Source organism: Myotis nattereri (genome assembly GCF_964212035.1).
Source record: "Myotis nattereri genome assembly, chromosome: 18".
NCBI classification, from domain to species: domain Eukaryota; kingdom Metazoa; phylum Chordata; class Mammalia; order Chiroptera; family Vespertilionidae; genus Myotis; species Myotis nattereri.
Genome location: NC_138093.1, coordinates 28,817,100 through 28,830,820, shown reverse-complemented (window position 1 = coordinate 28,830,820; position 13,721 = coordinate 28,817,100). Strand labels below are relative to the sequence as shown.

At 37.8% G+C, this 13,721-nt stretch overlaps 1 protein-coding gene across 3 annotated transcripts; it reads left to right on the top strand.

Annotated features, from left to right (window-relative positions):
* Positions 1–20: 20 nt before the first annotated feature.
* TATDN3 (TatD DNase domain containing 3) lies at positions 21–12,817 on the top strand (the record flags this gene model as incomplete). 3 transcript variants are annotated; one of them, XM_081112770.1, is made up of 10 exons in its annotated part: positions 21–122; positions 1,723–1,755; positions 2,644–2,717; positions 2,923–3,007; positions 4,877–4,939; positions 5,830–5,939; positions 6,099–6,154; positions 7,168–7,280; positions 10,247–10,324; positions 12,645–12,817. In XM_081112770.1, the coding sequence occupies exons 1-10, from the start codon at positions 57–59 to the stop codon at positions 12,687–12,689; spliced, it is 723 nt and encodes a 240-aa protein (XP_080968896.1). In that variant the 5' UTR covers positions 21–56. The 3 variants fall into 3 exon arrangements, with proteins under 3 accessions (XP_080968896.1, XP_080968894.1, XP_080968895.1); XM_081112768.1 differs by lacking the exon at positions 12,645–12,817 and adding an exon at positions 11,769–12,314 and having other exon boundaries at positions 10,244–10,324; XM_081112769.1 differs by lacking the exon at positions 12,645–12,817 and adding an exon at positions 11,769–11,912.
* Positions 12,818–13,721: the final 904 nt, after the last annotated feature.

The window sequence follows — 13,721 nt, the reverse complement described above, 5'->3', positions numbered from 1 at the left end:
CGAGGTTCCGGGCCGAGGCTGCGCGGGCGGATTCCAGGGAGACGCCAGCCGCGGCGATGGGGGCGGTGGGCGGAGGGCTGGTGGACTGCCACTGCCACCTTGCCGCCCCGGACTTCGACCGCGTATGTGAGGGCGAGGCCGGGCCGTGGGAGTGGGGAGACCCCCGCCCCCCCCCCCTACTTGTCCGGGCTACCTGTGCTCTCCTTTCTTAGGACGGAGCCCAAGACTCACCCAGGCCGGTCTGTCGCTGCACCGACTTGCTCCTGACTCCCGATTTATTAACCGCAGTCGTACTGCTCTTTCTTTCCGATCTGCATAGCCTAAGCCCAGCGTCTCCTCTTCCATTTGCTGTGGCCGGTTACCGGAGTTCTTCCCCCTGCCTGCGCTTGGCCCGGCTGAGAATCCACTTTTCCTGATCCCACGCAAACAGAAACAACAATACACACACCAGATCAGAGTTACAGTGTCTTACCCCCTCTATTGGAAACCAGAGGCTTCTAATGGAGAAGGAAGAGCGGAGTCTGTTCAAACAGAAGATGGGTGTAGGGCAGTGATGACCGCTGGCAGGTTGACCTGGCACATTCATGCTACCAAGTGCTGGATGGAGCGTGATGGGCTAGGAAGAGAGAGGCATGAAAAAGACCGAAGAGGTTTGCAGGGACAGGTGTGGTCAGTCAGTAAGGAGTTTGGGTTTCATTAAAAAACAACAGTGCGAATCTTGTCTTTTTTTTTTTTTTTAAGAGAATGACAAGATCTGATACTCATTTACTAATAAAAACTTTTGCTGATGTGTGGCAAACAGAGGAGAGCGAGGGTGGACGCTGGAAGACCAATGTGGAAGCTTCTGCAGTATGTAGACAAGAGGTGACGGTGGGTGCAGGGGAGTTCGGGAGAAGCAGATGGATTGAAGGTGTATGTTAGAGGTAGGATCTTTGTGCTGGGGAATTGGATGTGGAGAGGGCGGGGAAGCGAGGACTCGATGCTGTAGGGAGGATGTGGTGCTGTTTCCTGAGCTGAGGGGAGGCTGAAGGAAGAGGTTTGCTAGGGAAAACACAGAGTTGAAGCCTAAGATCCATCCAAGGGGAGATGTCATATCATCATTCTTTTTTATTGTTAAGGTTTGTTTGTTTTTTACATTTTTCTTTATAGTCATTCTTAAATGTGAATCTGGGGTTTTGGAAAGAATTATAGACTGAAGATAACAACCGGGGGCTCATTAGCATAGTAATGAATGACATTTAAACCCGTGGGTAAGATCACTTCAGGTGAGTACCGAGGGAGGAGCATAGGGTCCTGAAGTCAGAGAGAGGAGAAAGAGCCAGTCGAGAAGACTGGAAAGTAGCAGCCCGTCAAAGAGTGGTGTTTGCAGGTGAGCGGTGTTGCAGAAGCCAAGCCTGGGAAATATTTCTGGAAGGGAGGGGTGGATACATGAGGAGCTCCTCAATGCTGCTGAGCGGTAAGAGACAGGGAAGTGCCCTCTGCAGTTGACAATAACAGTTTGTGTCTCAGTGGAGTGGAAACAGATGCCAAATGCTACTAAGAAAAAGAAAGAGGAAATGAAAGGTGGCTCAGTCAGTGTAGGTTCTTCACATTCTACCACACTGTTCCTTGCCATCATTGTCATTCTTTACGGTGCCTCAACTACTAGTACAGTGATATACACAGCCAAAGAGCAGGTATTTATTCATCTAAAATAATTGTGATACCTTGTGCTTATTTTAGGATCTGGATGATGTGTTGGAGAAAGCCAAGAAAGTAAGTCAATATCTATAATTGCCCCTTTTTGGTTTTTGTTTTAGATACGCTATATTAATGCTTCAGTAAGAATAAGTTGCATTTATTAAGTGTTTACTGTGTGACAAGTACTGACTTAAGCCCTTTCTGTACATTATTTCGTTTAATGTTTCACAACCACCTTCTGAGGGAAGCTTCTATTTTTTAGACAACTATTGCCCATCTTGTAGATGAGGAAGCTAAGGCCTAGAGACTAACTTGTCCAAAAACACACCGCTAGTAAAATGATACAGACAAGATAGTCTGAATCCAAACATGTTCCCCCAGCCATCATACTTACCAGCAATATGGAACAGATTATCCATCTGTTGGTTCTAAAATTAACATTACCCTGGGGATTTTGGAGAAATGATAAAAGTTTGGGGAACCATTTTGATTTGTTTGAGAAAAATTATTAATTTTTGAAGTGCTTATAAAATTCATTATCACTAGCATTTCATGGTCTTCCCTCAAAGTATTAGTTTAGAAGTAGCTGCCAGTATATTTTTATATTCAACCCTCTTGCACTATGACATTAATTGGGAGTGTGGGCTTTGGAGTTACACAGGCCTAATGATCTTGCTCAAATTATTTCACTCCATCCAGAATTCTGTCTCCTGATCTATACAATGGCTTGTAGCAATGCCACCTCATAAGGTTGTGTAGATTAAACGGAGGTAATATTTATGTTCACTGAACACAGTGCCTGAAACATAGTAAGTGTTCAGTGATAGCCATTATGATTATACTGACGGAGTATGGATGTGCAAGAATAACTAAAACACAGAAAACTTTATAATTCTATTTAATTATATTGGATGTATATTGCTCGAGACTCTAGCTAGTCTATTCTGTTCTTTTTTGTTTCAGGCCAATGTTACGGCTCTTGTGGTGGTCGCTAAACATTCAGGAGAATTTGGAAAGGTTATGCAGCTTTCAGAAAGGTGCGGCTTCTCATTAAGAACTTAAAGAGTTGCTAATAAGGATGCAGTTATGATGTCATGTTCATGATATCAAAGATTATCCATTTTTAAAGAGAATGAGAAAGAAAATATTAATATAGCCCTAAAAATATGTCCTACTTATTCTTTAGAGTAACGTTGTCTGCTAGTCTAATATCCGGCTTCTCAATTCATTCTACACTGTTAGGTATAACGGGTTTGTCCTGCCATGCTTGGGTGTTCATCCAGTTCAAGGACTTTCACCAGAAGAACAAAGAAGTGTCACATTAAAGGTAACAGTAACAGTCAGCTCAAACAAGAACCATAGAACATGATAATACCTTTGACTCAGTAGTCCTTCACTTTCTGATTTATAGTGTAAGGCAATAATCTAAAAGAAGGCAATGCTACCTTCTTTCCCAGAGATGTTTGTTGCAAAATTACCTGTAATAGAGAAAAAGGGGGAATAGCTTAAGGGTTCAGAAATAAAGGAATAATTAGTTCGCTTGTAGAGTAGTAAATATAATGCATTTATTAAAAATGAAGACTATAATTCCTAACTGGTTTGGCTCAGTGGATAGAGCATCAGCCTGTGGACTCAAGGGTCCCAGGTTCAATTCTGGTCAAGGGCATGTACCTTGGTTGCGGGTACATACCCAGTGGGGAGTGTGCAGGAGGCAGTTGATCGAAGTTTCTGTCTCATCGATGTTTCTAACTCTCTATTTCTCTCCCTTTCTCTCTGTAAAAAATCAATAAAATATATTTTTAAAAAAAGATCCTACCCATGAGATATCACTGACTCACCATAGCTTTGACTCCTGACTCAGCACTGGGGAGATGCACAGTTTCTTAAGCGCTTTATTACATATTGGGATCAACAGCCCCATTTTGAAGAAGTGAAGACTTTGTGTTACCTATGAATAAATTAAGAGATGAGGTCTATTCTTTTTCGTAATAATGAATCTGTATCCCTACATTTGAATACCCTAAGTAGCTCTACTTATTTTGCAACAAAATTACGTTGAATTCAACTTCGTGTAAAAATAAATACTTATTCTGTAACTCTCCTGAGTTGTTGATGTGATAAAATTTCCCCAGAGAGTTACAATTCCGAAAGTGTTGGGGATCAGAGCAGGATGGCATTTGTTTCATTTATGTAGAGATTTATAGCTATAGGCATTCATTTCGTTAGTTAACCAAGTGTGTACTGAGCTCCCACTGCATTCCAAGCACTTTAGAGTAATATCCCTCTCATGAAAGTAGGTTCTAGATGGAGGCAGACAATCAACAATTAGATACATGAACAGGAAAACTTTCGGTAGCACTAAGTGCTTTAAAGACAATAAAATAAGATTATGTGATAGGGATTGTGGATGCTAGTTTTTAGATTGTGTAGTCAAGGAAGGCCTGTCTGAGGCGGTGACATTTGAACTGCAACCTGAATTATCCTCAGAGGTACCTTGCAACTTACATATCCTGAGACTACAATCTTCAAGGTACGCATTTTAAAAGAAGCAAATTTTCTACATATTTGCCTTTCCCTTGTCTGACAAGGGAAACCCCAGAGGGCAAATTCTCTAAGTGTAATAGTAATAGTGTGGAAACTAATGGTACACAGTTACTTCAGTGATTACAGACAAGCACATATATGACACTTAGTGTTTCTATTGTTGAACCTGTAGAACAAAAATAGGCTAAACAGGATTATCAAGACAAAGGAAATCAGTGCAAAGAGCACAAAGAGTGTATGGGATTATCACTATGACAAACTCACAAACCAATGTTACCCTAAAAGGAGAACATAACATAATGCGCTCCCCAAACCTCACTTACAAAGGTGGCCTTCTTCTCTCTTGCTCAGCTACTCCAGGAAATCAGATCAGTCCTTCTAAATGCCAGGAAATGCCTCCTAAACAGAAGGAAGTGTTTAAGTGTGAATCTCTATAAACAGTTTCATTCCTGTGACCTGAATAGGTATGGGATACTATCCAGATAGAAGTACTCACCGTTCTAGGATTACTATTCCTAGTTCCTCAACTGGGTAACGGAATAGAATATATGTAAAGAACCAATACAGCGTAGTGCCTGGCATTTAATAGGTATTTATAAAATATCAGTTTCCTTCTCCATCTGTTTTAACAAATTACTTTGTTTTCTCCCAGGATTTGGATGTAGCTTTGCCCATTATCGAGAATTATAAGGATCGATTATTGGCAATTGGAGAGGTAAACACCCATTAACTGATCAAATGACTTCTGATTTAGACTTTCATGTGATATATGAAAAGAATCTTTAATTCAATATTGGTGATTATAACTAACTTGGATAATTATGTTCACCCCGTCCAGCTGAATAATAACTCATCAATACTTCCTCAATAAGCAAAAGAGCTTGGGGATGAATCAATAGAAAGCCTCATCATAGGCTTATGTTAATACTTTATTATCATTTCTATATACTATGCTCTTTTTTTGCTTAAATATGGGTCATCTCTCTAGTTAAAGTAGTATATACAAAGCATACTTTAAAGAGGCTAGAGAACATTTTTATTAAATAATTTACAGTTGTAAAACATTTTTATCACTTGGTAATAAATTCCACTTCTAATTAAAGATAAAGATAAGAGATAAGAATAACAGTTAAATTCAGAATATAGATTATAACAAAATATATAAAGGAAAGCCGTCATTTATAATCTTTCCTGTTCGCTGTGATGACCACATGTAGCTGTTGAGCACTTGAAATGTGACTGGGCCAGATTGAGATGTGCTTTAAGTATAAAACACCCAGAGATTTCAAAGTCTTAGCACCCCAAAGAAAGAATGTAAAATAACTCAATAACTTTTATATTGACCATGTTGAAATAATGCATTACTATATAATAATAATGATAATGTTTGGGGGTATACTGGATTAAGCAAAGTATATTAAAATGAATTTTAGCCATTTCTTGTTAGTGTTTTTAATGTGGCTAACTAGAAAATGTGAAGTTATATATGTGGCTTGCACATATGGCTCCCATTATCTTTCTCTTGGACAGTACTGCTCCATAGTATGACTTTTTGGGTTCATTAAACCATGAAAAATGTAATTCTGTTTGACTTTTCTGTTATAGGTGGGACTGGATTTCTCCCCCAGATTTGCTGGCACTGATGCACAAAAGGAAGAGCAAAGACAAGTCCTAATCAGACAGGTCCAGTTAGCCAAAAGACTAAATTTGCCTTTGTAGGTTAATTAACCATCTTCCTATATTAATAGCTATAGAGCGAATTAAAATGATTCTTTTGAAATGGAGCTCTATATTTCTTTTTCTCTTAATTACTTTAATAGAACAAAATAATGTCACATTAATTACTTAAAAGGAATTTTTTTGTTGTTAAACAGAAATGTTCACTCACGTTCAGCTGGAAGACCCACCATCAGCCTCTTAAATGAGCAAGGTATTTAGATTGCTGAGACAAATGTGCCTAATGTTTACGTTTGGTATTCCAGTCCATCTTCTCATAGAACAGGCCATGTTTTAATATGATTTCTTAAACGAAAGGAAATAGGGGAAGGGGGAAAAGGGAAGGGAGAAATGGGAAGTCAACTAAAGTGGTTTTACAAGTCAGTCTACTTTTTACAAGGTTTTCAATGTGATTGTGATATTTATAATCATTTGCCAGGGTAAAACAAATGAAAAATTGGATTAAGTAATTTATAGTCCTAAAATAAAAAATGTATCTTATAGCATTACTTTTCAAACTTTTTGAAGTGATACTAATATACACACATATATACTTTTTTTGGTAATAAAAGTATGTGTATATACTGGTCAGTCTTGACCCACTAGATTGATTTCATAACTCACTTGTGGTTATAACCCACTAATGGTCATACCTGCCATTTAAAAAACAGTATCAAATAGTGAAGTAAATGTACTTGCCTACATCTAGAAAGCATGGTATTTCCCAGTGATGAGTGCTGAACCCTTTGGGATCACTGAGAGCATGATTTGTACGCAGGCTGAGCAGCCATTCTTTAAGAACCAGAGGCGATTTTGTGAAGCTAATGCTGATTAGTCAATTTGTGACTCATTTAGCTCCCCATTTCCTCTTCCACTAGCATTCTCACTGAGGACTATTTGACTGCTTAAAAACCTCCTATTAGGAACAATAATCTGACAGTTCACAAACTTCTGGAAAATGTTTGAAGGTATAGGAAGATTCAATAATTGTTTAAAATTTTATATTTCCATTTTATTTAATAATTTTATTCTGAAAGTTAAGAATGTATTATATTTTTGTTCTACTGTTTGAACACTATATATTTATCCCTCCTTTAGAAGTCATAAAACCTCATATTTATATCACAGTGACCAAATTTCTGATCTTTGCTGTTCAATTTGATTAATGGGAAAACCTCTCATTGAGGACATAAATTGGAATTCTGATCTATCTTTTATTTTTGAGAGGTGCTGACAAAGTGCTGCTGCATGCATTTGACGGTCGGCCATCTGTAGCCATGGAAGGAGTAAAAGCTGGGTACTTCTTCTCGATCCCTCCTTCTATCATAAGGAGTGGACAGGTAAATTCTTTCATTAAGCTTCCACCTATACTTTGTGAAATACACTTTAAAATAAGAGCTTCTATATTTTATATGTAATATAAAATATATATTTTATATATGATATATATTTTATATGTAATAGATACTTATATATAACACTTGTGATATTATTCTAGTTATATTACAAAAATCAATCCTAAGTCCCTACCTTATGTCAATATCATATTATCATGATTACATTAGATTTAGAATAAGTTTTGAAATCAGATAATATGAGAATTCCAATTTTTTTTTTATTTTCAAGATCATTTTGGCTATTCTAAGTCCCTTGCCTTTCCATCTACATTAGAATCAGCTTGATTTCTTAAAAAAAAAAAAAAAAAAAAAGCTGGCTGGGATTTTTATTGGAATTACATTGAATCCATAGCTTAATTTGGGAATAATTGATATGAACACACCATACCTCTTTATTTCGATCTTTGATTTCTCTCATCAATGTTTTATAATTTTCAACATACAAATCCTGCACATATTTTGTTATATTTATCCCTAAGTATTTCATATTTTTCATTCTATTTTAAATGGTACTGGTTTTAAAGTTTTAGTTATCAATTATTCATTGCTAGTATATAGAAATATAGTTGATTTTTCTATATTAAACTTTTATCAAGTGACCTTGCTGATTATTCATTAGTGCTAGCAGTGTTTTGTAGATTTTTCAGGATTTTTATGTAGATAATCATGTCATCTTTGAATAAAGATATTTACTTTTCCCCTTCCAATATTTGTGCCCTTTATTTCTTTTTCTTGCCTTATTTCACTGGATACAGCTAGTAGAATGTTGAATAGAAATAGTAAAAGCAGAAACCCGTGCCTTTTTCCTGATCATGGAAAAACATTCATTCCTTTACCATTAAGTATACTATGAGCTGCAGGTTTCTTATAGGGTTTAAGGAAGTTCCTTCTGTTTCTGGTCTGCTGAGTGTTTTTATCAAAAATGGATGTTGGATTCTGTCAAATACTTTTTTGACAATATATTATCCTTTTTATAGTTTCTTAGGTAGAACCTTAGATTATTTGAAACCTTCCTTGTTTTCTAATGAAGATATTTAATGCAATAGTTGCATTAGCACTAACCACATATAGTTACAATCCACAGATATTAATTAGATTGTTATAATGAGACTGTTTTTTCTAGTATAAGTATTGATATGGTCATAGGTTTATTTGTGATCTTTGCTGTATTTTCACTTTCTTTCCGTTCATAATGTTTTCTAATTTACCTTGAGACTTCCTCTTTGACCTTGGTGACTATTTAAAAGTGTATTGTTAATTTCCAAATACTTAGGAATTTTCCTGATATCTTTCCATTTCTGATACCTACTTTAATTTGACTATGTTCAGGAAACATTCATTGTATGATTTCACCTCTTTTAAATTGGTTGAGGTTTGTTTAATGGCCCAGAATATGATCTATCTTGGTGAAAGGAACATACACACTTCAAATGAATGTGCATTCTGCTATTATAAGATGGAGTGTTCTACACGTCACTTTATAGTCCAAGATTATTTTTATTTTTCCTACTTTTAGCTTTTGTGGAAAAACTTCTTATTTAGTAGTAACCTTTAGCTGTGGCATGTTTCTTTTTCAAAACTAAAATACATTTAAAGATAATATTTGTACATTATAGAAAATTGAATCAATTCAGAAAAGAATAAATTTTAAATTAATCCAGATTCTACAACTCAGAAACAATCATTGTTAACATTAATTCAGATAAAATAAGAAGATAATCTTACTCTCTTTGTTTTGAGTTAGCTTCATGGGTATCTGATTGTATCAATAAATATGGACCTATCTCATCTTTAAAATGATAGTATGATATTTCATAATGTGGATGTACTGTAATTTATTTAAGCATTACTTTAAGTAAAGGTTAGGCTGTTTCTAATTTTTCACTGTTATAAACAGTGCCTGAGTGAACACCTTTGTACATCTTACATATGCACACTTGTGCAGTTTTCCCTCTAAATGGAATCACTGAGGAAAGGGTGTACATTTTAAAATTTGGTTAAACTGTTACATTTTCTTTAAAAATTTTATGCTAGTTTAACTTTTATCTACCAGCAGTGCATGAGCATACCTATTTCTGTGCCTCTGAAAATTTTTTTTTAAAATATATTTTATTGATTTTTTACAGAGAGGAAAGGAGAGAGATAGTTAGAAACATCGATCAGCTGCCTCCTGCACACCCCCCACTGGGGATGTGCCCGCAACCAAGGTACATGCCCTTGACCAGAATCGAACCTGGGACCTTTCAGTCCGCAGGCCGACGCTCTATCCACTGAGCCAAACCGGTCCCGGCATATTTCTGTGCCTCTGAAATTTTAATCTTCAAACAATTCATTCTAATAATATTCCACTCTGCATCATGAGTCTCTCCCTGCCATTTTTTACTTTGACAGTGCAGCGGCAGTAAAAGAATTACGTTCTTGGTATAAAAGTCATTGGGTTCATTGCAATCCTTATAATCCAGACAGAAAATTAAAGATAAGAAAGTAAAACCATCTACCACCTAATCTAAAACGTGCATATGAACTTTGGATTTATATCAGAAAGCCTGAGAGGTTTAAAGTGAACAGTAGAAAGAAGCCCTGAGTGTGGTGGAGAAGCAACAGAAGTCTCTTCCTGAGATCTCTCAGTGGGATGGTGATATCCGGTGTCTGACTTCCTTGCTGGGTGTGCTTTTGGTTACTACTCCCTGGCTCCCTGGAGTCTCTGGATAATTTTTGGCAATGAATGTTGCTATTTAAACATGTTAGTAATAGAATGAGAATGTAGTGAGCATGTATCAATTGAATATTGAAGCATGAATTTTAAGCTCTTGCAGAGTAGAATGCATTGGCATGTGGGTTTAATGTTCTTTTTTTGAAAATTCTTTATTCTTTTTTAAACTTACTAGCTTTTTCTTTTCTCTAAGAAGCAGAAACTTGTGAAACAGTTGCCTTTAACCTCCATTTGCTTGGAAACAGATTCACCTGCACTAGGACCAGAAAAACAGGTAAGTCATTTTCTGTTTTCCACATGATTGAGATCAAGCATGTAAAACTCGCAGCCTCGGCATGCCTGGGGCCCACCAGCCGCAAATTTGATATGCTTGATTTAGATTGTGTCTTTCATTTGAGCTATTTTTGATTTGTATGTGTTTCTCATCACAGTGTAAGTACAATGGAATCCTATTTTAACGCTAGGTTGAGAGGTTATATCAACTTAATTTCAGGTCTTTTCTAAATATAATTGTTATGCCCCACAGAATATTATTTGATATGGATCATGTCCTCATCTATGTAGTAATGAAAGCCAGACCAGTATAGCAAAAAGCTCAATGTCAAGAGTCAGAAAGACCTGGATTCAAATCCTGTCTCTGCTACGCACTAGCTGTTTGACTTTGAGCAAGTAATGTCTCTGAAATGTTCTTCACTTATAAAATGTAAGCAAACTAGCAAATACTTTGAAGTATTATAGTGAGAATTAAATGGAGTAATGTATCTAGCAGTATCTGCTATATAGTAAGATGCTCAATAAATGTTTATTTTTCTCCTTTTAATTAGATTGTTATAATGAGGCTCTATTTCTTCTAGTACAAGTATAATAAGTGTATAATATGCCAGTGTGTGAATCTACCATAGTATATTTAACTTGATATTGTGATTTGGGTTGTTTTCAACACAATTATATCTGATGAATGTTATCAGGTTATTTTTCTTAAACTTAATAGACATCTTATTCCTCTCAATATTATCATCCTAAGTAGATAACTTAATAACAATAATACATTTCACCAAATCTAAATGTACAATCTAAATGATTATAGATGCATCACTGTTTTGTGACCATTAGGATGGAAAAACAAAACAAAACACTGCCAGTTATACAATGACATGTCATTGAATCCAAGTAAAATATGTATCAATTTCAGAGATGTTAAAATAGGAGGGAAATGCATCTTAGACTCAGTGAAGTACCAGTACGTATCTGTTTAGCCGTCCAAATATGTACTGGTACTTCTTGAATGTGTATGGTGACATTTCTTGAATCAAACTGTAATGTGTGTAGCCTGTGAGGTGAAGGGGCCAAGCAGCCGAGCAGTGACCTTTACAATCACTCAGTTAAGCAATAAGCCAAAGGACGGCTAACCCATCCGTCATGCAGGTTGCCAAGTGTCCACTGTTTGCAGACTGCCAGATGCTGGGACCTCAGTTGTTAATACCCCACAGCTCTTTTCAAGAGCAACATAGACTTACAGTCAGTGTGTAGCTATAGCTTCTAAGCTGAAGTTCAAGACTTTCTCCCCTTATTGCCTCCCACCATCCCCCACCCCCATTAAAAAAAGCACTCATCGGCTGTTTTTACCAACTCATTTTCTTCTATTTTATCTACAGTCTTCAAGGATTGCTTCTTTCGACAATCGCGTTTGATTTAGTGTCTGCTTTGTTCTCCTTCAGGTACGGAATGAACCCCAAAACATTACCATCTCAGCAGAATATATTGCCCAGGTGAAAGGAATCTCAGTGGAAGAAGTGGTGGAAGTGACAACACAGAATGCATTGAAATTGTTCCCCAAGCTCCAGCAGCTGCTCCAGAAATAACTTCAAAGCCAAATGAACTGAAGGGGGCAGCATTTGAGAAAAAAAATGTTCTGGCCCTAGCTGGTTTGGCTCAGTGGCTAGAGCAGCTGTGGGCAAACTACGGCCTGCAGGCCGGATCCGGCCCGTTCGGCTGTTCTATCCGGCCTGCGGAGCCGAAAGAGCGGAGGGTTCTCTTGCTCTCCCTCCGCTCCTTCACCAGCAGCAGTGTTAACATGTATTAGTTCACACAAGCACTCCATCCGTGCTTTTGTTTCGGCCCTCCGGTCCAGTTTAAGAACCCATTGTGGCCCTCGAGTCAAAAAGTTTGCCCACCCCTGGGCTAGAGCATTGGCCTGCAGACTGAAGGGTCCTGGGTTCAATTCCAATCAAGGGCTTATGCATGGGTTGCAGGCTTGATTCCCAGTAGGGGGCGTGCAGGAGGCAGCCAATCAGTGGTTCTTTCTCATCATTGATGTTTCTATCACTCTCTCCCTCTCCCTTCCTCTCTGAAATCAATAATATATATATATATATTTTCTTAAAAAGAAATGTTCTGATTAATAGTCTGAACTGAAGAAACCATTATATAGGGATAAAAAGATTACAATTTTAGAGAAATATTTGTTATTTGTTGTTAATCCTCACCCGAGGATATTTTTCCATTTATTTTTAGAGAGTGGAAGGGAGAGGGAGAGACAGAAACATCGATGTGAGAGACACACATTGATTGGTTGCCTCCTGCATGCTTTCCAGCCAGGGCTAGGGATCAAGCCTGCAACCGTGCATGCGTGCCCTTGACCAGAATCAAACCTGGACCCTTCAGTCCACGAGCCGACCATATATCCACTGAGCCAAAGCAGTCAGAGTGAGAAATATTTGTCTCAGAAATAAAACTGAGCTTGGATCCTGAAACCTTGGGTTCTAATTCTACCTTGCACTCTTTTTCAATTAATGGACTCCTAGCAGGAGGTTGGGAGACACTACTGCTTCTTACCTTGCCCCGTAAAATAGAACCACCACATGAACTGAAACCATTTTTTCCAGCAAGGGTGGCTCCCACAGGTAATCATTTTCTAGCCTTTCTTGCAACCAGGGCACTGATAATATGACCCACCCTAGATTTTGAATGAAGTGAGTCACACGAAGCCAGGACTGAGGGTGGCAGTATGGCAGCTTGGCAGCAAACTACCCATTATCCTTCAGTAAATTCATTTTCTTCTTAAATTGGACAAATTTAGTTTCTGTTGCTTGTATCTTTAAGAACCCTGTGTGATGAGGAAATTCATACCCTGAAGTAGTTATCACAAAGAGACCATTAGGGAAAATAAGGAAGGAAGAGAAGGAAATCTGAGACTCATTATAGTGCCTGGATCACTTTCCAGATAGCAAATACCAGTTAATTGTAAGGGATAAGATACTGCCCGTCCATAGCGGATGGTGACCAATGTTGTGAAAGCATGTTAAAAAGATACTCTATGGCAAAAGAATATGTGCTGATTTGGGGGCAGCCCAAAGAATAAAATATTGAACTTTTTTTTTTTTTTCACTTTTTCTGTATTTGTGGAACCTCTTACCTTATGAAGCAGAGCTCACCTTCCACAGTGCCTGGCTCTTCCTTTTGGACCCATCTTCCATGCCAGCAAAGAAACACAGCTTCCCCTTCCCTGGCCTGCAAGACCCTGTCCAGGAAAGAGGCACTGGGTGCCAGTAGCTTCTGCAGCAATAGCAGGCCACGCCTTTGCCTTTTCTTCCCCGTACCAGGGATGCCACAGAGGGCCTTCCTGCACCCACATTAGTGGCCTTGACTTGGGAACTCACTGCAGACAGCTC